Raw genomic sequence first — 23,804 nt, 5'->3', positions numbered from 1 at the left:
AGTCCTTTGTATTAGGTTATTTTTGCTCGGCAATTTGATCAGTGCACCGTAGAATCTTTGATAAAAGTTGTAAATGCCCACATTTACCGGCGGGATTCAGTGTCTCTGCTAACCACACACTCATATCCATGAATTGGCCAATGATTTCCCCAGTTTTTCTCCCAGTCAGATGGCTCATGTTTCCTGGTTTGACTCGGCGCCATTGCCAGCTGCCTTCTGAAGTAGGCAAGGAAATGCCTACTTGGCATTGACCATCAACTCTGTGTTTCTCATAACACCACATAATCCACATATTCATGTACTCATAATTAACACGGACTTCAGGGTTCTCCCCTAACCAGCATTTTCAAGTTTTTATTATTCAGTGGCGTTCTATCTATGAAATTTTACTAAACCTCGGTTAAAGGAGAATTTTGGCTTCCATTGAAAAGCAAAAAACCAGGAACATACCTTGAAACTTCTGGGGAGAACCCTGATTTGATATTAAAGATCATAAAATGGAGCTGAAACATCCATGATCAATATATGCTTTGACTGGTTCAGAAGTAGATGTTCCAGTGAAGGAGATATGTACTTGTGACACTGGTCATTGCATTTAGGATGTTTTATTATGTGTGTATTAGTGGTTGTACCATGGTTGTGTGCAATCGCTGTGGCTTTATTTCTGATTCAGACGTTCTCTCTATCAAACCCTTATCTTCTCACCCTGCTGGCTAGGTGCGGTATCGTAGGGAGCACGCATCAGGCCGACAGCTGCCCTTCTTCCCAATGCTGGAAGACCTAATGAGGGATGTTTGTGATGGAGCTGCAATGCTCACTGTTGTACACTACTACTGCCCAGACCTCATGAAGCTGGAAGGTATAAACAAGCCCACCTAAAATAGCTGCTAATCATTAATTAACACACAGAATTTTCCCCTGAGAGTATCGAGCTCTTTGTGCCAACGTAGTGAATTTAATATCCATGTGTGATTCTATTTTTAGAGATGGCACATAGCTCACTGTCCATGTGGAGTCAGTGTGACATTTATAGCCTGCAGGTCAATGAGTTGTGGTTTGATCTGTCCCTCTCTCTGCCTGTGTGATCAGACATTTGCCTAAAGGAAGTGCCCTCCATCGCTGATAGCCTGTACAACATCCAGCTCCTCAGAGAGTTTGCCAATGAGTATCTGAATAAAAGTTTCTATCTGACGACGGAGGACATGCTGTACTCTCCACTGGTGCTCAAGGTACAAAAACTGAAATACAATGATTTCATAAGCATTTGAAGTACAAGAAATGTAAAGCAGCAAAAGACACTACTTTTTAAATTAGTTACAGCTAACCAAAGCACCTCTAAGTGGAGGATTTCATTCATTGAGTTTTCAAAGTGTTGAAATGATCTGGAGTGGGATCTAAATCTTAACTTGTTTTTTGCTCTCCCTGTAGCACAACGTGATGGTGTTCATCGCTGAACTCTTCTGGTGGTTTGAGACGGTCAAGCCAGAGTTTGTCCAGCCCAGAGATGTCCAGGAGTTCAAAGATGGTAAATAGTTTGCGAACTCCTCATCTGTATGCTTTCTTGTTTGCCAGTCTTCAACTCTTATCCCTGGAACAGTTTGTGATGTCAACATTTACTTGCTGTAACTTTAATTTTCACTGTTTAGCTGAGCTAAAGAGCGTTAGACTGTGCTAATTTTAGCTTAGTGAAAAGTGAAAGTGGTAAACAAAAGTAAAATGTAGTGTGGTGTGTGCAGTTTGCTTGTAAAAGCAGTGTGGCTGACAGAGACAACTAGAAGTTTTTCTGTCTGCCTAGCCAAGTGACATTGTTGCCAAAGTTTGCAGATTTCATACACAACAGTTCAACTCTTAATTGTCTTCATATAATTGCAATTCAGAATGCCAAGTCCTTGAAAATGGGTGAAATGACTCAATCTGTACTGCCTCTTTTTGTGTCTTATTTATTAAGAAACATATGTATTTACATAAATATGATGTTTAATTCAAAAGCAAGGTTTTTGAGTATGATTTTGATGGGTAGTTTTGTTCAAAATTCCACATGTTGTCTGTAGTCATTTTCATATTTGAACACCTGAAACTTTCAGGAAATATGACAGTGAGAGACTCATTCTCCCTTACTTGAAATCAGGTCTACATAAACGTCAGCACCCAGATTTGTGGCCACATGTCAATATCCACAGTCCTGTGCCAAGTCCAAATATTCCTAATTTAGGAGGATATTAGTCTGTTTTTCTCCCATTTTCCTGGGTCAGTGCAAATCCTCTATTGTGTGTGTGTCTCTAACTTTATGGGATAATTAAAATATGTACCGTGCCGTACCAAACTGAAGTATAAATTACTTAATACTAAACAAACTACAGCCAGTGTCTCTTGTTAATCTTTTATAAAGGCACCAAGCACAAGTAGCTGTTTTTGACATGATCCACCCTGTTTTACCTCAGCCCGAGCTATAGCTCAGCCCAAGAGTGCCCGTCCATCAGTGCCTATCTCCAACGCCACCAAGCGCAGCTTCCTGTCCAGCCCTGGAGTGGCAGAAAACCAGAGCAGCCCTGAAGTCTGTAACAGGTACTTCCTGCACCCTGAAGAAACTGACCCCCTGTAAGTCTTCACTCTCTTTCCTTCTCATTCCACTGTCTTCTTACCAATTTCAGTTACCCTACAAGGGTGGGTAGAGTACAGTAAAGTGAAGTCTGACCTCCACCTTTAACCCTTTGTTTTTCCTTCTCATTCAGTTTCATATTTTGTGGCAATGTGTTTGAGACTGAAAAGTTGGCTTAGCCATCTTAAAGAATGCCAACTGTTTTCTTTTTTACCGCCTGCTTTTCTGTTGTCTGGAAAATAGACAAAGCAATTTATTTATTTATTTTAAATACTCAGTCCATTCTTTTCAACATCAAATGGATCATCCTTGAGTCTTAAAATAAATATTTATTTTTCCATCACAAAGATATCATGCATTACGTTTAACATGTCTGTTCATGTAAGTGGTCCTTGACATAACCACTTTTTGTTAAAGCCTTTTTAAATGGCCTCCAGCATTACTGTGGACATGGATATTTTAGAAAGAAGTTGAGGTGGCATCTTTCCCAGAAACAGAACTTCAAAACAAAAATCCATTTTAATATTTGAAACTTTTTCCATCCTGTCTCTGATGGACTTCCAGTAATTTTAAATCTCAGTGCAGTCCCAGCAGACCTAATAATGATTTGCTTTCACTGTCCCATAGCCTCCCTGGTAGGGTGTTTTTCCCTCTGTATGCTTTACTGTTGTCATTATAAAGAATCTAACAGTGTTTCTAGTTTAACTTTCACCAGGACAGTGGAGTTGTAGACCATCATTGTTACCCTAATTTTCCCATTTGACTCTATCTATGATATACGATGTACTAACCGTGCTTAATTATTGAAGGCGTTCATTTTGTGGCATGGCTCTGATCTGCATGCTGAGAGGAAGACCCTTAAAAGGCTAGACTCAAATCTGTATTTCCAGACTATCTTTGCTAGGGTTCTCATCAATGCAGCTCAGATGAATAGGCTCTGTGGGGGTAAAAGACCTCGCGAATTTGAATCAGGTTTCGAGTGTCACTCTAACAGTGGATCAGGAATCTCTCCCAGGTGTTGAATCGATTCACCACCTCCAATAATAGCCAGTATAGGGACCCTGACCACACTCTGGCATTCTTCAGATTCCCAAATTGCAGAATAATCTGGGTGACATGTATTCACCACAGGTTTTATCAGGGTCACCTGATAGTAAGTTTTTAGGTAGGGGAGTTCTAGACCTTCTGCTAGACTTAGTAAGAAAAAAGTGTCACTTTTTGTGTGAGTTTGGGCCTACTTGGTTAATTAAATGAAAGCTCTTTTCTCACCTGCTCTGCTCAAATGTGTGACAGTTTTAATCTTGAATCTTACTTACTTAAACATTTTTATTTGTTGTATTTTAGTAAAGGAGGTCCGACCTTCAGCCCTTCACACCCACTTCTGCCCCTCAGACAGAGGCAGCAAAAGCAGCATGGAGAGGATGGTGCAGGTAACTCAAATAGACTTCCCAAATATATTTGCCTATTAAAGGTTAGTTTTGCTTATCATTATATGATAGAGACCTGAAAGGTGTTTAAAAATTAGTCATTGTTCTGTATAGGTATCAGAAACCGCTCCAACTCCCTGACTCAGATGGATGGACAAGCCCGAGGTTCTGTTGCTGCATGGCCTGACAAGAGACAAAGGTACCCGATGGAGAAAACTTACACAAATTTGCCTTTTCCTAACCAGAGCGTTTAATAAACTGGTTTTCATCATGGAAAGTTTAGAAGACTTCACCCTTCTACAGCTTTTTAATGTAGCTTCGCATATTTAAGCAAATAAGAATTATACAGGGATAATGTTTAATTTCTATGCAGTTTTTTTTTGGTCCCTGTTACCAAATAAAGTTGGGTGTGTAAAAGAGTCCATCTTTTTTTATATCATACTTTTGCACTTTTTGGATAACCTCATTCTTTTTAAGTCACATGGCTGAAGAACTGCATTGTTGTTCACTTAATACACTAATACACATGCAAAAGGTATGTGAGAAAAATATTTTGGTTTTATCACCTTTAGTCTCCACACAGACAAGGTAGTGGATGACAAAATGTTTGTGTTCTTTGACTTGCTGCTGTCTTGGCCAGGACACTCTTGTAAAGGAGATTTTAATCTCAATGAGGCTTTCCTGGTTAAATAACTTTAGATAAGTAAATAAAATTTTAATTAGAGTTGAGCGGTGGTGAAAATTGTTGTATCTTAGCAGTATTTTAAAGACACCAACCACATCAATGAATATGACAAGAATAACAGATATTAGGCAATTGTGATTTGACTGCAGACCCTCTAGTCAAGGATTTGTACCTAAGGGACATGTTTGAAGAGGAGAAGGAGGATGCTGATGATTTTGATTTGATTGACTGATGGTTTTAAAAAATGTTGATGATTTTTAGGGCAAAGGCAATGATTTATAGTTAAAGCCAAGAGTTTAAGCTTTTAACATTTGTTGTATGTCTTTAATTACAGATGAAGATTTAAATTCTGTGCAGTTTTCAGAAAACCCTCCAGTTTTTGGAGGTTGATTTAAAAAAATACTAGGGGGTGTCTTTTTTGATGGTCTTTAGTCTAAATGGGTTAACGCAAGGCATAAGCTGACCAGACAATCGTATAATCAGTAACTAGAGGTTCATAAAGAAGCTTTGAAAAGTATGAATGCAGAGACACACTGTAAACACTGTAAAGTGTATCTCATCCAGACTTGGCGTTTAAGTAATTCCCATGTTCTCTTTCTTCAGACCACTGTCCACAATGAGCCCCTTCCTGTTGCACTCAGCGGTAGACAGCGATGCGGACGTGGCTTCTGGAGACAGTGTGAGCCTGGCTCGCACAATCAGTAAGGACAGCCTGGCGTCCAATGTCGTCTCTGTCACACCAAAACACCACACCCCAGCCCTCCAGCCTCAGCAGGGTGTGGCGCGAAGAGTCAATGGCCATGGCCTTCAGGAAAATGTCAACACTGAGGACGAGGAGGAAACTCTGGTGGCAGTTGCAAGGACTGAGAGTCCTGTCATCCCCAAAAGGGTTGATGGGACTCGAGCAACTGTTCCTGTGGGACCTAAAGCTTCCACAGAGTCCAAACCTGCAACAGATAGCTTTTACCTAGAACCACTGATGCCTGCCGTGCTCAAGACAGCCAAAGAGAAGTCTGTATGTCCGAATAAGGAGGAGGAGAGTGGTGAGGGGCCTCGCTCTTTAGGAAGAGGCTCTTTACGCCGAGGAGATGGATCTACATCGGCTGTTCGAAGGAAAGCTCCTAGCAACCTGAACCAAACCTTTCCCCCGCCTGGTGAGGAGGAAGGTCTGTCAGAGGAGCTTCCACAGGGTCAGGAAAGTATCAGGCCCAGTGCTAGCAGCAGTGTGGACTCATCGTCCAGAGAGCCTGCAGGAGGTTTCTACCTTCATTCAGATTCTGAAGAACCAAAGGGGGGTCCAGGCGCAGGCACAGATGCTGAGCTGGAAGACTTAGATGAAGAGGAAGAGGACCTAGATGAAGCTGTTACAACTAAAGACCCTAACTGGCACAGGAAAGCTTTTAATGAGGATGAAGAAGAAGAATCAGCTAAGCTTCAAGAGGACATGAATGTGAAAGAGCATGAGGACAAAGATGGAGGCAGCGGGCGCTCCAGCCCTTGTCTCAGCGGATACTCTCAGGCCAGCAGCATGGCAAGTGGCAGCGTACGCATGACCTCCTTTGCTGAGCGTAAAGCCCAGCAGCAGCGCTTTGGCAGCAACCATGACCTACGCTCCAGTGCTTCCAGCTCCCAGAGAACTACACCGGATGGATCAGAGAGCAGCGGGCCCCTGGCGTCCTCCTGGAGGCTGAAAAGAGACCAGAGCCCCTCTTCACCTTTGGGAGGATTTGCTCGATCAGGCGATGGTGTTGGTGGTGCTAATGTCCTGGCTTCCGAACTTGTTCAGCTCCGAATGCAGTTGGAGGAGAAGCGACGTGCCATTGAGCACCAGAAGAAGAAGATGGAGGTGCTGTCTGCCAGGCAGAGGCAGAAACTAGGGAAGGCTGCCTTCCTGCACATTGTGAAGAAAGGTGGAAGCAAGAGTGACACTTTGCCCAATCCTCTTAAAGCTGACATCTCAAAAGACGAACTTGGTGGGGAGAAAGAACCACTCAGTAAAGATGATATGTGTGTCGATGCCCTGAGGGGGGACAAAGAGGTGGATGGGACCACTCCACCAGGTGCCTTAGAAGTAGACAAAAAAGGGAACAATGGAAGCTTCTATCTGGATGAAGAGTTGGACCTGAATGAATGCAGCCGCTCAATTGAGCTGCTGAATGATGCCATAGGCAGTATCCAGCAGCAGATGATGCAGCTGTCACTGCAGCAAGAGATGTTGATGAAACAGAATGTACAGTCCCCCCCTGGTGCAGCTCCACCTGCTCTTACCAGCGACAAAAACAATGACTCCAAGGCTGGGGCTGGCTTCCACTATGTGGAACACCTCCCTGGCACAGGCACAGCCCCCACCAGGAAACCCCCCAAGTTGAGCTCAGGCCGGAGCTCCAGGTCCAAACCATCAGAGCTAAAAACAGCAAAGGAGCAGAGCCGGCAGTCCTCCAGGACCCTCACCCCCATCCAGAGTGGGTCAGACACAGTACCACATGCTAGGCAGTCAGCTGGGGGCAGGTCCCCCAGGACAGAGCAGCCTGACAGCTCAAGAGCTATCACAGCAGAGACAATCGACAGACCGGGCTCTGGCCACGTTCGGACCGCCACTTTCCGGCTTCGCGATGAGGCAAACATGCGCCTGCCAACCCGAGTGGACCTTATGGCACTGGCTTCCCAAGAAGTGTCTTTTGACGAGTGCCTGTCCAGCACACACAGAGAGTCTGAGCTCAACTCTTCAGATAGTTCAGGGAAAGAGAATATTCCATCAGAGGAGATGCAGCGCAGCAAATCCCATCTGATAGAGGTCGACCTGTCAGAGCTGAAGGCGCCAGAGGAAGAGGAAGCTGCTGAGGATGGAACGACGGATGGAGATGATAGAGAGCAGAAGTCGGTCATGGGCTTCTTCTTCAAGGTGATGTCCTCACATGAAAATTGAAATACTTTTTCCTTTATGATATTTAACCCCCTTATGAAAGGGTCAGTGATATTCTGAACTTTTGTTGTATACAAGTGGAGTTAACACCTTTTTTTGATTTTTAGGATGAGCAGAAGGCAGAGGATGAACTGGCTAAGAAGAGAGCAGCCTTCTTGCTGAAGCAGCAGAAAAAAGCTGAAGAAGCTCGAGTCCGTAAACAGCAACTTGAAGCAGAGTCGGAGCTCAAACGAGATGAGGCCAGGTAACATACTTTTCCATTTAAGGATGGGATTTAGATATTATTTTGAAAAAAAAAAAACTATAAATTTTGTCTTTGTTTTGATGATGTGCAGGCGAAAGGCTGAAGAGGATCGTCTGCGTAAAGAGGAGGAGAAGACGCGGCGGGAACTGATAAAGCAGGAGTATCTGCGCAGGAAGCAGCAGGAGATGTTTGAAGAACAAGGCCTGGTCAAGCCCAAAACCCCCAAACCGAAGCAGAAACACAGACCTAAGTCTGTCTTCAGAGAGGAATCCTCTGGCGATAGTTTCTCTAAGTGCTCTTCTACACGTAAGAACAATGCATCATCAGTTTGACATGTAGATATCTCTGTTTTGCCTCATGTCTTGAATGGTATACTTGATTTATTTTTATCAGTTGAGCTGTAGGGCACATTGACTCCCTAGCTGTTATTTCTTGTTAAATCACATTCAGTGTCATGAAAAAGTATTTGCCCCCTTTCTGATTCCCGAGTTTTTTGCATTTTTATCACACTTAAATGTTTCGGATCATCAAGCCTGTTTTAATATTTCACAAAGACAACCCAAGTGTCAGTGTCTGAATGATTATTTAATTTTTTAAGGGGGATAAAAATCCTAACCTATCTGGCCCTATGTGAAAAGGGAATTGCTCCCTGAACCTAATTGCTAAGTGGTATATCCTATTCTGATTATGGGACAAAGGGGGCGCTCTGTCAGTAAGGAAAAGTTGTTGTGAGCACTGTTGTGTCAGCAAAACAAGTTGTTCCATTAAAGCAGTATGTTCAATGTGAAGTCTTCGTCATCATAGTTCATGAGCTAACACTAATAACTGGTTGTGCCACCCTTGGCAGCAATAATGAAATCAAGCATTTGCGATAACTGGTGATGAGTCTTTTGCATCGCTGTTGAGGAGTTTTGGCCCACTCTTCTTAGCAGAATTGTTTTAACTCCGCTATATTGGAGGGTTTTCCAGCATGAACTGCTTGTTTAATGTCACACCACAACATCTCAGTTGTATTTAAGTCAGGACTTTGACTTGGACACTCCAAAACCTTAATTTTGTATTTTTGAGTCATCCAGAGGTGGACTTGCTGGTTTGTTTTGGGTCGTTGTCCTGCTGCATAACCCAGAAGTGCTTGAGCTTGAGGGCACAAACTGATGGCTGGATGTTGGCCTTCAGGATTTTCTGGTAGAAAGCAGAATTCATTGTTCCATCAATCACAGCAAGTGGTCCAGGTCCTAAAGCAGAAAAGCAGCCCCAGACCATCACACTGCCACCACCATGTTTGACTGTTGGCATGATGTTCTTTTTATCAAATGCTGTTATTTTTACGCCAGATGTAACGGGCCGCACACCTTCCAAAAAGTTCAACTTTTGTCTCGTCAGTCCACAGAATATTTCTCCAAAAGTCTTGGGGGCCATCAAGGTGTTTCTTGGCAAATGTGAGACAAGCCTTTGTGTTCTCTTTTGTCAGCAGTTGTTTTGGCCTTGGAACTCTCACATGGATGCCATTTTTGCCCAGTGTCTTTCCTATGGTTAGAGTCATGAATTGTGACCTTAACTGAGGCCAGTGAGGCCTGCAGGTCTTCGGATGTCGTTCTGGGTTCTTTTGTGACCTCCTGGATGAGTCGTCGTTGCACTCTTGGAATCATTTTAGTTGGCCAGCCACTCCTTGGAAGGTTCACCATTGTTCCCAGTTTTCTCCATTTGTGGACAATGGTTCACTGGAGTCCCAAAGCCTTGGAAATGTCTTTGTAACTTTTTCAAGACTGATAGATTTCTATCACTTTGTTTCTCATTTGTTCTTGAATTTCTTTGGATTGTGGCATGATGTGTTTCTTTTTGAGATCTTGTAGCCTACTTCACTTTGTCTGACAGCTTCTTTTTAAATGATTTCTTGATCCAACAAATCTTAAGGTAATCAGGCCTCGGTGAGGCCAGTGAAATCGAACTCAGCCTTCCAAGAATTGTGGTTAATCACAGTTAACTCATGATTTAACCGGGGGGACAATTACTTTTTCATATAGGGCCAGATAGGTTTGGACCCCCCCCCCCCCTAAAAAATTCAATAATCATTCAGACGCTGCATTTTTTTATTTACTTGTGTTGCCTTTGTGAAATGTGAAAATTGGTTTGTTGATCTGGAACATTTAAGTGTGATAAATAAGCAAAAAAGTCAGGAATCAGAAAGGGGTAAAAACGTTTTCACGGCACTGTAATTATCTCATGAATGCTCATGCCTGAGCTTTATTTCTAACACCAAATTCTCTTGTGCTTTTATATTAAATCATAGGATTAAGATCACATATTCCTATTTACTCAAAAGAAAGACTGCCGCCACTCACAGTGATTTAGCATAAAGATGACAAATAATAAGAAGGAAAAACAACAATTTTTTTGAGAAAATAACAGCTTATAAAGGGAATGCTGAATTTTCTGTGGCTTCTCTTCAAACTGTTTTTTATCAGAGGTCTGTTGTTTTGTTTAGCTCTTTGTGTCCATAACTTATTTTATTCATTGTTATATTATCCTTATTTAATGTTCTCATAACTTTGAATCCTATTTTTGAAACTTGATGAATTTAATTAACTGTACACTCAGATTTAAAATGCACTGAAGGCAGTCAGATTAGTCTCATTTTATGAAGATGTCCCATGGTTAAATCAATGGATGTAACTTTATAAAGCAGTACTCACAGATAATATACCAACTTGTACAAAATTATGGACATTTTCCTCTTCGGTTCATACAGCTGACAACCTGACCAACGCCCAGTCAGGCTCCAGTCTGTCCCTGGCCTCTGCAGCGACCAATGAAGCTGACAGCGTCAACTCTGGAGGGGCTGGATCCCAGCGGTAAATTACTAACGTTTTGTGAACTTATGCTGAGAGTAAACTTTGCCTTATTTTGTACAATATTTGCAATTTTGCACATCGCAGTTTGTCATCCTCACTGTTGGACCTCTGCCTCCTTTCATAATCCCTAGCTGTGACTCTGTGGAGTCATTTCCAGGCAGCCGTAACAACAGTCGCACTGCTGAGAGAGACTGGGACAACGGCTCCACTGCGTCCTCCATTACTTCAATGGCTGAATACACTGGTAAATTCACCTCTCCCAGTCAGACTGTTGGATAAATTATTCCGAGAACAGAACTGATATATTTTACTAAAGCCTTGATAAACACATCAGTCTGTCAGCATCGTAGAGGAAATCTTTTATGTCACGCCGACATTTTTGCGTGTCATATTCTTAAGATTCACAATAACAGGATTGGTGTTGTCTGCCAAAGTGAATTACAATTGCAACCTTTGGTTATTTAGAAGTCAAATGTTTGTTTATTATTTTGTCTCTCTTTTTGTTTTATCCTTGTTATTCTAACTGGCTTTTCTTTCTAAGGTCCCAAACTATTCAAGGAGCCCAGTGCCAAGTCCAATAAGTCAATCATCCACAACGCAATCTCCCACTGCTGCCTGGCTGGCAAAGTCAATGAGCCCCAGAAGAACCAGATCCTTGAGGTCAGATCTCTGCCAGACATCAACCAATTTATTATTATCTGCTTTCTTGGAATTTAGAGCAGTTTTATGGATTTTTAAATCAGTGTTTTTTTCTTTTTGTATTAAGTACAATCAAATCTTATTCATGTAAAAAGTTGGCTGCAGCTCATATATACTGGGGACTTGTATACCAGTATGAAGTCCTTAAGCACCCAATGTCAGTATGTGAAGCTGCTACTCTCACATACTGAGCAAGATTCAACACGATTGAAAAATCTCCTCCATTCATTGGGTATTGCAAACTATAGTTTCTTTGCTGAGAAGGTGCTGAAATGCATAACGACAGAGACAATGTCAGCGAGGTTGGTGCAACTTTTTAACCGCTTTCCATCACTAAATTATAACAGTGCAATTTTTAAAAAAGGGGCGTTGGCTGTTCAGTAAATAAACCTTGAAAAGTGCTGGTTTGACCAAGAACACTCCTCAGTAAGGACAACGTGGTTGGAAGAGGTGGGCAGAGCGATTTATGGGCCGAGAGTCTGCAGGCATCATGCTCTGGCTGCAGCATCTGGGGCTGGGCGAGAAGGAGCACTGAGAGTGAGTTCCCCAAACGGGCCATCTGGGCCACTGCCTCATAGAATTTTGTAAGAAAGCTATCTGTGACCCTGCCCCATGGCCTTGGACAGCAAGCCTTATCTTTTAGCGCCTCATCTGGACAAAGAACCAGAGAGGCGACGCATTGGTCCACAGGGGGCATATGGTCCAAGGAATGCTCCTGTAGTGGAATAAAGGCCTAAATCTGCTGCTGCCCTACAATTCTGTCGTTTATGTCTGCAGCTTTTGGGAAATTCCTTAGGATTTCTAAGGCGGGTCGGAGGACAGGTTAGAGCTCAGTTTCAGCTCTTATGGGGCTTTTCCATTGCACAGTGCGGCTTGGCTTGACTCGGCTCAACTCAGCACGGCAGCCCAGCGCAGCAGGGGGTTTGCTTTTCCACCACAGACAAGCTACCTGTTTGAGGGCGCGTCTAGAGCTGATGACGCAGTGTTCTGAGCCCTCTTCGATCTCTCTACACTGTCTGATCTGAATGACTTCACATCGGGTTAAAGCAAAAATCAAACTGTACACCGACAGCGCTGCAAGCTGCTCTTTTTTTTCTTTCTCTCTCTCCCTGTCGTTCTCTCCCCCCTTATCCCGCGATCACTAAACAAACAATAGTTTGCGCTTATCACCAAAAGGAGAGGATTTTCCTGCATATAAGTTCATACAGTCTCCTTATTATTGATTTGTGGGTCTCCAAAGATTAGTAAATGAACACAATCATATTTTCGGATTGGGCAGTGAGAACGGCATGCTTTACTAGCCCCAGTTAATGAATTAAAGACAGACTCCGTCATGGGCTAAATGTTACGAACATATCCTGCATTTTATTTTTTGAAGTCTAGAATTGTCTGTAAGAAGGGGACAGGGTCAAACTTTGGTTATTAGTAGGTGCAGAAAAAGGTGTAATCCTGGATCTGTGCCTGGTCCTTCCTGATTTCACTCATAAGTGTGAGAAGTCGTGCGCAATTATACAACCATAGTATGCACAAAAATCTCAAGTTTTGGTCTTGTGTCATAAATATTTAAGTCATACACTGAGCAGAGGCGTTTCTCCCCCGTCTCCCCGTGGGGTGAAAATTGATCACGGAGGGGTTATCAGTAGCAGAGGGTGAATCACCCCAGCAAATCAGACCCCGGGAAGCACTTCGACGTTAGCGTGGCGCGCTTGAAGGTGGGGCTGGCCTGCTTTGGGCCATTTGAGCTCGGCGCGGCACGGCCAAACTCGTGATGGAAATGCAAATCAGCACGGCTTGGTTTGGCACGGCACGGCCAAAAGCCATAGTGGAAAAGCCCCATTAGTGCCTCCATTTCCTGGCAAGAAGGAGCCTTCCCCTTTGCCTTCTAAATGGGGCTACCATCCTCCTGTGCCCCACCTCTGTGCTTCCCCTGCCGCTTACTGCGGGAGCCAGCGCTCTTGTGTGTGTGCCAAGAAGCTGGGAGGTCATCCCCAAACAAGAGACTCCACCTGCCGCCGCCTTTCCTCTCTCATTGCCAGAGACAAAATGCTAAAATTGATGCAAGGGTCTGAGAGGGCCTCCCTCAGATGACCCACACCCAGACACTAGGGACACAAATCATGGCCATCCTCAACATGCAGTTGAGCTTCACAAGAACTACAAGCCATCATACAAACTACAGGGTGACACTAGGAAATCTGAGCGGGAGCTGTGACTATCTGCCTCTGAACACGAACTGAACACGGAACCTCTAGCACTTACCTCCTATAATACCACTCAGTTAGACAAAAAAATATAGCTATGAAGGCTAACGTAGCCTGATGCTAACCTGTGCAGCTAAAGAAAGTGTATACAGCCAGGTAATCTGGGCAGGAAATGTGACTGTTGGCCACAAAACTCGACCAGAACTTCCAGCACTTACCTAAATTACCACTCCATCAGACACAAGCTATGTAGGCTAATGTAATATAACGTAGCCTGCCGCTAACCTGTCCACTGAAGCGTGTATGCAGCCAGGCAATCCAAGCGCGAGCTGTGACTATGAGCCACCGAACGCGATCAAAACCTCCAGCCACTTAACAATACTATCTAGCAAAAAAAAAAATGCTAGGACACCAGACGAGAGACGTACTAACTGCACTAGTGTTAGCCATCACAGCAAACTATTTACAACAGTGCGTATAGCTCAGGGTTGCCAACTTTGGGTTCCTGGCTGGAGTGAGATTTTGTTCATTATACATGCGCGGACTCAATGATGGCAACTTATTCAGACTCATTTCACCATTAGGGTTTAAAAAGTATGTGTCTTACACAGGCCCTAACACACACACACACACACACACACCTACACACATAGTAGCAACAACTACTGAAGGATATGAATGTGATAAACAACAATTTACTGTGCTTCGTTATTTGCCAGCAGACCTTGAATAAAATAGATATGGACCACAGAGGCCATGCTCACAATGCCATAAATTTAATTGGGGATAAAAACTTGTTAGGTCGGCCACTTATGAAATCTTGGATGGTGTTGTGAGCTTAGTTCGCCTGCAATGGTCTCATTTCTGAAGACTATACCTGAGTCTCATCATCTTTATTTTCCTCTCTTCTGACAATGTCCCATTCCTGCTGCCTCTGTCTGCTAGCTCCAGTCCCTCGTCTCTCTCCCTCTCTCTCACCTTCTTAAAGTATTTCAGGATGCTCATCTGCAGTAACACAGTTGGTAAGTCTTTCTTTAAAACATACATGGTGGCTAATTTATCAATTGCACAGAAAAACTTCCTACTACCGTAGCAAAAGAGGACGTTTGGTCACATTAACGTAAGCTAGCTAATGCTAACTGTTAGCCCGTTCAGCTATTATCCTTTGTACCTTACAGAGCATTTATTCCAGCAGTACTCAACCTTCATCTACCCAGGAGCCACATTGTCTTAAAAATACTATTGCAAGAGCCACAATCCAAAACCAGGCCTTTGACCAATCTATCCATAGTTGAAATAAAACAGTGAACTGGTGGATTATTGTGTTCAATGGGATGAAATACAGAAAAATGTCTGTACAGAAGAAAAGATATTTCACTGATAATAAGCAGATGTTTGTATTTATATAAGCTCCACCTGGACTAAAGTCTTTGAAATATCAGAATGTGCTGACTTAGAGCTATAAGGAGCTTTTCAAAGAGCTGATGAATCATGGGAGTCTGTTTGGGTATTTATTTCCATATTGTGACATTTACTGTAGTTCTGTGACTCTGTTAACTTAAAGTTATGCTTTCTATTTTTTCTCCTCTCATTATTATTGCCTTTAGTTAAAGGGGGAGGGTCCCCATAGTGGTCTTTGCCCTGGGCCTCCAAATGGCCTAAACCGGCCCTGCCTCACACCTGCAGCCCCCCTCACAGATCCTTCTGTCAGTTTGTTGCTTTCATTTTTCTGTTTCTGCCCTTTTGACAGTATTTATCATTAGTACGTTTAAGATCAAATAAAACACCCATGTTTGGACAAGTTTTACTTAGTTTTACATTATTTTAAGATGTGATCCGTGCGTGTTTGGCTCGTTGGTGATGATGCGCAAAAGTCATCATCAAATACGAGTATGAGAGAGCATCGGCAGGAAGTGACTGAAGAAATGTGTTAAACCGAGGCATTAGAAGCTTCACCCTGAACACAACACAGGACAGCACACCTCTATTAACTGACGGAAGAGACGCGCCACCAGCGGACTTGCTCTGCGCTCTTTTACGCACGGTCCTCCGTCCTGGGAGCACCCGACATAAAACACAAGTTTTCATTTGAATTTGTAAGTTAAAGTCTGTCTTCTGTCTGTGGACTTAGATTTATTGATATGACTTATTGCAATGAGTCTTTACTGCTGACAGTTTTCATATTTAAAGAGGAGTTCAGGAGGATTTTCTTAAAGGAAGCCTTAAAAAGCTGCAACTGGTCACTAAAGAGCCACATGGGGCTCAAGAGCCGCGGGTTGAGTATCACTGATTTATTCAAAACAATTATAATATAGTTTGTTAAGCCCTGGGCTCTGTTGTATAATTAAACCATGACATGAGACGCTGACTAACTGTTTACCTTGGTATAATTGCTGCTGCGATCTGCCGCTGCTCTGAAGCAGCTGGACGTCAACTCCCGCCCCACTGTGCTGTGATTGGCTAGTTATTCACAGGCCTAGGACCGTTACCTTGAGCAGCTGTCCAATCAACACGGGGATAAACATTGCACACCAATCAGAGAGTAATGTGAGAGCGCCAAAGCGTTTGATTCTAGCGTGAGAATAGTTTGAGTGGCGTGTGAGCGTGAGACAGGAGGAGGAAGCGTGAGTCACACGCCAGAAGCGTGAGAGTTGGCAACCCTGGTATAGCTAGCGAGCTAAAACCTCCCGACAGGAAAGGAAGGATAGCTTGACAGCCCCTGCCTTAGAGAGCAATAATTTGCACTCTGACCAGATGTCACAGGCAGACCGTCAAACACCAAAAAACACAAAGTGTGCTTACCTTTCCTGAATCTGCAGAATTAAGAACTGCAATACGAACCTTATGGAGCAATTAACCAGCAATACATGCCAGGCTTACAGCGAGGAAATCAAAGAGGCCAGAAGTAGGCTATCACATGCTATTTATAGCAGGGGTGGTCAAGTAGGTACATGGCACTCACGTGACTTTGTTTACATTAGATCTTGACCTGCACGGAGTGCGAGGAGACACATCCACTTTGTTTCCTGCTACTGGCAGTCAGGAAGGAATAAACAGAACTCTGTATAGGAGAAACAGATGCTGCATAGAAACTGTACTTCGTGGACTTTCCTGAACAAAATGTATATCCTCAAGCAGACCCTTAAGATTTACAAAAACAGACTTAACCTTATATACCAGGGCGACTTGGAGTTGGTATTTTATGGTTGTAAGAAGTCGATGTCAAAAGTGACTGAAACTGTTTGATTGTTTTTCCTCAAAGTTGCTTTTGCTATTTTAATCTAACATCACAATTTAAAGTATTAGAACAATTGTTTTGAAACATGGGATTCAGTGATACTTGTTATGAAACACAGGATATTCTGATCCACTTAGACCCTGTTGTTACTTGTATCCTTTCCTCCATAACAGTTAGAATGTGTATACCATTAAAATAGACTTATGGACTGGTAGAAATGCTTGGATTGATACAATAAAGACTCACAAATGGAAATTATTGATAGTTGAATACTTTTCATTGTATTTCGTGGTCTTGGTTCTATTTGCATTGCATGGTTAGAACAACAGCACAGCTTTATTGCATCTCTCAGTGTCATATTTACAACATTTTAATACTGTTTTCATGCTTCTGTTTGTCCTCTTTCCCCCTCCAGGAGTTGGAGAAGTGCGAATCCAACCACATGATGATACTGTTTCGTGACGGTGGCTGCCAGTTCCGGGCACTCTACTCATACTTCCCTGACACAGAGGAGATCCAGAAGCTGACGGGGACAGGACCCAAGAGCATCAGCAAGAAGATGATCGACAAGCTATACAAGTACAGCTCGGACCGAAAGCAGTTCACCGTCATCCCTGCCAAGACTGTGTCGGTTAGTGTGGACGCTCTGACCATCCACAACCACCTGTGGCAGGCCAAGAAGAGTGCAGTGCCAAAGAAAAGTGGAAAATAGCAGGAGGCTGGATTTAAACCCTCTTATCATCCACATCATATTCTCCTCATCTCGCTTATTTCCTGAACAGACTGCATTTATGCCCACAGAAAAGCTCAACGCCATGTTTGGACACGTGGTCACCAGAAGGGTTGACCAAGGTGAGAAACAAGGGAAAGGTATGCGTGTTTGTGTCTGTGTGTGGTGGAGGGAATGGTGCTTGCAACTAAAAGGAATGCTGGCTGAATTTGTTCCATCTTCCTGTGATCTGTGCAGGTTGTTTTCTGTCCTGCTCAGTTTATTTTCAATGACCACAACTCAAGCATGTGGCATTTTTTTCCTCTCATGTGGTGGATGTTAATTTTTTACATGAAGTATTTATTAGTTCAGCACTGTCATGGTTGAGAGCTCAGCTGCAGCACTAAACTTCCCCTCTTAACAGAAACTCCTCTCCTTCATCTGATTAATTGGGAATAAAGCAGGGGGAGCTCTTTGAGGATTTCTATTGCTCTTATCAGAACAATCTGAAAAACAAGGGACCTTTGTACATCCCTTTAGGACTGTCAGACTCCTCTGTGGTCCCGACAAACACAACAATCTTCTTCCTGGACTGTCAAATCAGGCTGGCATTACCGAGTTTGCCTCACCAGGGATCTCTAAAACAACCTGCTGCTCTGAACTGTCTTCTTTTGTCACAGGGAGGTTCATCAGGTCTCCCTCAGACATCTGTTGGCCTTTCACGCATTGTGGTACTATTGTCTATTTATTCAACTGCTTTTTAAACGCTGATCGTGTAGCACTGGATATGTGTATAGCAGAAAAATCAAACAAAAAAATCTGACGGTTATTTTAATGGCTCTTATTTGTGGAAACATCCTTTTTCTTGAGGGTGCTAAAAGAGGGGCAATGATAGGTTTTGGTACAAAAATGATGCTTTTTTTTGGTTTTCTTTTAGAGTTTTTTTTTATTTTTTATGATTAAAGCAATGTGATAGAGTTTGAGCTGATGTTATGTGTTTTCATCATAACAAGATTTCTCTGATGTTTAGAGCTTAGCTGTGTTTTCTCTCCACTGGGCACTCTTGAATTGTCCTGTATAAAGGTGCACTCATGAACACTTGTCGACGGCTTCTGTCATGCAATGTAAACCCCCTCCTTCCTCCTTCTTTCCCCTCCCTGAGTGTTTTGTCAGCCTGTCCTATCTTTAACCAAGTGAGCAGCAAACACACAGACACTCTTGTGAGGAGTGTGTCTGTGCTGCCGCTCTGAACCCAGTCCAAATGACAGTATTTGATATATTCACAAAGGGGGTTTTCTGTGTATGGTTCAGTTATGTTCCAACATTAAAGAACATTCCTCCAAGGTGTTGACAAACACTGCCACAGCGTCTCTCTCTTCTCTCTGTCTTTTCAAAGTGCTTTTTAAAAACCGTTTCTTGGCCTCGAGAACAACCAGAAGTGTTGCACGAGCACTTTACTTTCTGTTTGTTTGGGATTTTTAACCTTCTTGAACGGGCATCAAACTAATCAGTAACACTGCTGTTGTGCACTCCGTAAAGTCTGGAAACAAAAAACCAAACGCTAAGATTTCAAACTGATATGTAAAGGCAAAAAGGCTTCCACTGATATGATACTACTGCTGTCTCCAAAAACAAACAGAATACTTGATTTCTCATGTGCTGCATTTTGACTTGTTTTTGGGACGGGCTTTGGTTGGCAGATCTACAATTGTATGTGAGTGTATTTCTATGTTTACTAAAAGATTGTATCGGCATTTGGTCACCACTTTTGTTACACTAGTGTACTTTTCATCCTTGTTGAGTTTTAACTTTGATCCCATGCCATCTATTTATTTTAAAAATGGAAGCACTGAAACGTAATAAATTTACAAGTGAATAAAAGTCACATTTTTCATTTCATTCTTTTCTCACAGCTTCATTTGTCCATTTATATCACTGTTTGATTTGTTTTAGACACAACACTGAGTTTTCTACTCGTGCAACAGCTCACTGACATTTTTTCTTTCATTTTCCACATTTCTTTATCACAAGATGATGCTTTTCACAGGATTATTTTACTCTACTGTCCATTCATGACTTAATCTTCTCAAAGTAAACATATCAGCCTTTATGAATCTTAAGTTTCTAATTTAAGTGATCCGGCAGTCAAAAATTCTTCAGGCCTCCCTGGGTGCCTTTATCTCACACTCTACCACCCAACTGGAACAGCGTCTTCTGCGCCTGAATGCCAACACTGATAACCATGACAAACTCTGTTCTGCCATGACAACAGTGTTTTCTTTCACACCTGCTAGCTCAGGTGATCACAAGACCCTCAAACTGTCACTGCAAGTGTAGTTCACATCACAAACTTGCATCCTACATCGACCCCATTGGTCACCATGAAGGGTAAGTGCAGACGTTATGGAGCAGAAAGATAAAATGTTGATGTCAAATCTAATTTGGCTTCTCTGTTTCTTGCAGTTATTGCTGCTTTGGTTTTGTTGCTGCTGAATGTGCATTTGAGTCAGTGTTGTTATGGAGAGGGACAGATTTTATTCTGCCTGGACATACCACAAGGTAAGGAATCCGTTAGTAAACTAATGTTTTATCTTCTCATCTTTTAGGCTTTATTAAAAAACAAAAGTACGTTGTTTTTGAATAAAACCTCATCCTTAATTAAGGAAAAGTTTTGTGACCTGTATTTTATAGTAATCAACTAAGAACTTTTCATATTTGGCCTTGTGCAAGTTATGAAATAAATGAATGTCAAGAATGAAGAAAGCTTTTAACTAGGGATGCATGGTACAGGATTTTTGCTGATACCTGATCTGTTGATGTTTACAAATTCATTTTAAATTGTAGCTGATCCAGATTTTGATGAGGACATATAAATGTAGTTCAGACCTAAGTTGTGCAAGTTATGCTGATCACGTAACTTACTCGACTCTGTTAAAGATGTTAAAAAATTAAGCTTGTTTTTGATCTCTTGTTTACTGAGGTCTTAAATGATCATGAGAGGAATTGATAAACACTTTATGCTTCCTGCAAATTTTTCATATATCACTATGGAAGACTGTTGGGTCGCAGCAAAGAGTTAAAGTCCCTGTAAAGTAATTTCCAAAATGTGTGTATTAACACACTAGATATATTGGAATAAGGTTTCTTTAAAGGGATACTTAAACATTTTGGCAAATTCATCCGTTGCCATAATTCCTATAGTCTTACTAATAGGTTTGTTACCTTTAGTTGTCGGTGCAAGCTATTTTTAGATCGGCACTGCTGAGTTTTGACCTGCTGTACCAACTCAATGTAAGCAGACGGTATTTTTTGCTTTCCCTCATCAAACTCATCAAATACACAATCCAACAACTCCAAAACGCTCTCATGGACAAGTTGTGATCTGTACATTCACCACGCTATGAAATAATAACGTATAATTATGTAACATTACGACACATGAAGCAAATACTCTGAACTATTTCTTGAGTAAACCACTGGGCAGAGTGACACAGTGCAGCAGCCGTGTCTGGAGTGTAGTTCCGGCTTTGCATTTAGCTTTAAAACATCTCCGTCTCATAATGTTCCATGATCATTTCGTAGCGTGGTGAATGTACAGGTCACAACTTGTCCAAAAGAGTGTTTTGGAGTTGTTGGATTGTGTATTTGATGAGTTTGATTAGGGAAAGCCGGAATACCGTCTGCTTACATTGAGCAGGCACAGCAGGTCCGAACTCGGCAGCGGCGATCTAAAAATAGCTTGCACAGACAACTGAAGGTAACGAACCTCTTAGTAAGACTATAGGAATTATGGCAATGGGCGAATTTGCCAAAATGTTGAAGTATCCCTTTAAACATTTGAATAACACTGAGATCTATGTGTGACTAAATTTTGGCTTCAGACGGTTAAAAAGTTTGTTCACCTCTTTTCTGGCTTGATTTAATTTTGGCAGGGCAAATATGGTTAATAACCAGCTAAATGCTTTGTTTTCATCTATTATGAGGTAAATTTCCCAAATCTATCAGCCCTAGTGGCCTCTGAATCATTAAAAGTATCATAACAGAGAAACTTGTGCCAGAAAACAGTAGATTTAATCCCCAATTTCTGTCTCTGCTCTGGCTCAGCGCCAGGCAGCTGCGCTCTGGTCAGAGTTCACCATAAGGTCAGGGGGCAGGTTAATGGCTGGAGTGCTTGTCTATTCATCATTTGAACCAGATGCAGCAGCAACAAACATCTTACCTGCTGAAGGTGTGTTTAAATCCATAATTTACTTGTCTTTAGTCCTGGATGATTAAAGGAGGCAGGCTGTTCTCCAAGCAGCCACAGCTCAGTCCCTCCTTTCTGTGAGCATCCTGATGATAAAGTTTAGAAAAGTATCACATGATAGACACGTTCTATTCCTGCCAAGTCTGTCACAATAAAAGTGTCCAATCGTAATCATCATTTAAGACTTTTATTTTGAAGAGCAATATCAGGAAATGGAGTGTTTTCAGCAGCAAGTGAACATCAAAGACGTCTCATAAATGGGAGAGAGATAACTTCACATAACTCAGAAAATGAGGTATAAGGAATACCTGAAGAGTTAAATACAGGATGAGAAAATGAAACTGAGAATTTTTAGCTCTAAACTGTCTGCCTGTCATAAATGTGACTGTGTCTCTGGTGGCTTAAAAAAGAGGGTTGTTACATAGCAGCATAATAGAAAGATGATCCCTCCATCCCAGCTTTAGAATTTTTTTTAAATGAGAGCGTGTTATTTCTCATGAGTGGGCATAGCTTCAGCACATTCAACCAAAATGCCCACACCATCCTAGAGCAGATATTACTGCCTCATTTTTCATGATTTTGAAGCTCAATTTGATAAACTTAGACTGAAATTTTGTCTTGTGGTTCATAACACAGTGGCCCATTATACAACAAACCTAAATAACAGATTTAAATAAAAATAATTTTACAGGGACTTCAAAGTACAAGCCCTCCACTTTTTGCATGTATTAAATAAAATCAAGCGAATTTAATGCCTTCGGTGACTTTGTTGTAAATATTTTTTCTTCTTTATGTTCTTTATACATGCAGCTGAAATATTTTGTCTTAAATACATAAGAAAATAATTTAAGGGAAGAAACAGGGGTTATTCATCGTGCACCACAGGATACTTTCAGCCTTAATTTTTTTATATATGTTCAGGTTTTTCCATTAGCTCTTCCTGCAGTTGTATTTTGATTAAATAATGTGCTCAACTTAATATTTTTTTTAAATCATCCTTTATTTAAATCTTGAGGATCATTGAGGTTTCCCTCATTTACAGGGATGTTGAGGTACAGAATGTGAAAGGTACGCTTACAGTTACTTGCACAAATAATCAAGAATTTACAAAGAGAAACAATCACAAACTGAAGTGTAAGAATTTGAAATGACTCAAATTGACTCAGAAATAAGAGTGTCAGTCTTAAGTGTTTGTGGTAAAAGATTCCACATTTGGAGCACAAAGGCTTAACGCCGATCTCTCCAGTTCAGAGTAAACCTTCAGGACATAAAGCATCAGACAGTCACAGTCAGTTGAGTGAATTTGGAAAGGTCCAGTTGACCAGGTCAGCATAGGAGTTATGTAAGATGTTGTATGCCCGATAAGGGATGATGAGTTTTGTTTTCCCACAATTAAAAACAAGCTGAAGGCTTACAAGAACATTTTGATGGATCCTAAATAAAAATTGTAATTTCTCAAAAGCAAGCTGTACAGAATCAGTAAAGCAATACAAAATCATATAATCTGCATAGAGATGGGTATTACAAGCATTAAATAAAGAAACAATGTTATTGAGCTAAATTAGATTATAAAGAAGACACTTTATCATTTGCTCTGACTTTGTTTAATATGATAATCTACTAACAGCATAATTGTCCATGATTATAACCATCAGGGTCCGTTAAACAAAGACATGTGAGCCCCCCTCTCCCTCCCATTAGCCAGCATGAGATCCATGTCACTTTTCAGTTATATATTGTCTATTGAATTTATGAGAGTGTTGAAGGAAACTAAAGAAAACAAAACCTTGTTTTGTTTACCCTTTAAGTGCTGTCGTGCTGCTGGAGTTTGTACCTTTTAGTGATCAAGGAAGAGTGGAAGTGCTTCCATTGATCTTTAGTTGGTTCATGTCTGGACACATTCCTCTCTCTTTACGTGCTTTACAAATTCAGTGTTGTGACAATCTAGTGTGCAAAAGTACCACCAGATGGCAGCAAACCC

At 41.8% G+C, this 23,804-nt stretch overlaps 1 protein-coding gene across 3 annotated transcripts in view; it reads left to right on the top strand.

The window, feature by feature from the left end:
• The window catches only part of camsap1b (calmodulin regulated spectrin-associated protein 1b), a 42,463-nt gene extending 22,321 nt beyond the window's left edge, over positions 1 to 20,142 (top strand). For 2 of the 3 annotated variants that reach the window (XM_041786857.1, XM_041786856.1), the window contains 13 exons: positions 718 to 859; positions 1,090 to 1,229; positions 1,429 to 1,525; positions 2,442 to 2,598; positions 3,944 to 4,029; positions 4,141 to 4,225; positions 5,315 to 7,613; positions 7,742 to 7,878; positions 7,970 to 8,184; positions 10,628 to 10,730; positions 10,862 to 10,974; positions 11,272 to 11,390; positions 17,284 to 20,141. In XM_041786857.1, the coding sequence (XP_041642791.1) occupies positions 718 to 859; positions 1,090 to 1,229; positions 1,429 to 1,525; positions 2,442 to 2,598; positions 3,944 to 4,029; positions 4,141 to 4,225; positions 5,315 to 7,613; positions 7,742 to 7,878; positions 7,970 to 8,184; positions 10,628 to 10,730; positions 10,862 to 10,974; positions 11,272 to 11,390; positions 17,284 to 17,580 (3,990 nt within the window). In that variant the 3' untranslated portion in view covers positions 17,581 to 20,141. Of the gene's footprint in view, positions 1 to 717; positions 860 to 1,089; positions 1,230 to 1,428; positions 1,526 to 2,441; positions 2,599 to 3,943; positions 4,030 to 4,140; positions 4,226 to 5,314; positions 7,614 to 7,741; positions 7,879 to 7,969; positions 8,185 to 10,627; positions 10,731 to 10,861; positions 10,975 to 11,271; positions 11,391 to 17,283 lie in introns of all 3 variants that reach the window. The other variant, XM_041786858.1, reaches the window with a different exon arrangement.
• Positions 20,143 to 23,804: the final 3,662 nt, after the last annotated feature.

The sequence above is a fragment of the Cheilinus undulatus genome, linkage group 5, assembly GCF_018320785.1.
Source record: "Cheilinus undulatus linkage group 5, ASM1832078v1, whole genome shotgun sequence".
NCBI classification, from domain to species: domain Eukaryota; kingdom Metazoa; phylum Chordata; class Actinopteri; order Labriformes; family Labridae; genus Cheilinus; species Cheilinus undulatus.
This window is presented reverse-complemented; position numbering and strand designations above follow the sequence as displayed.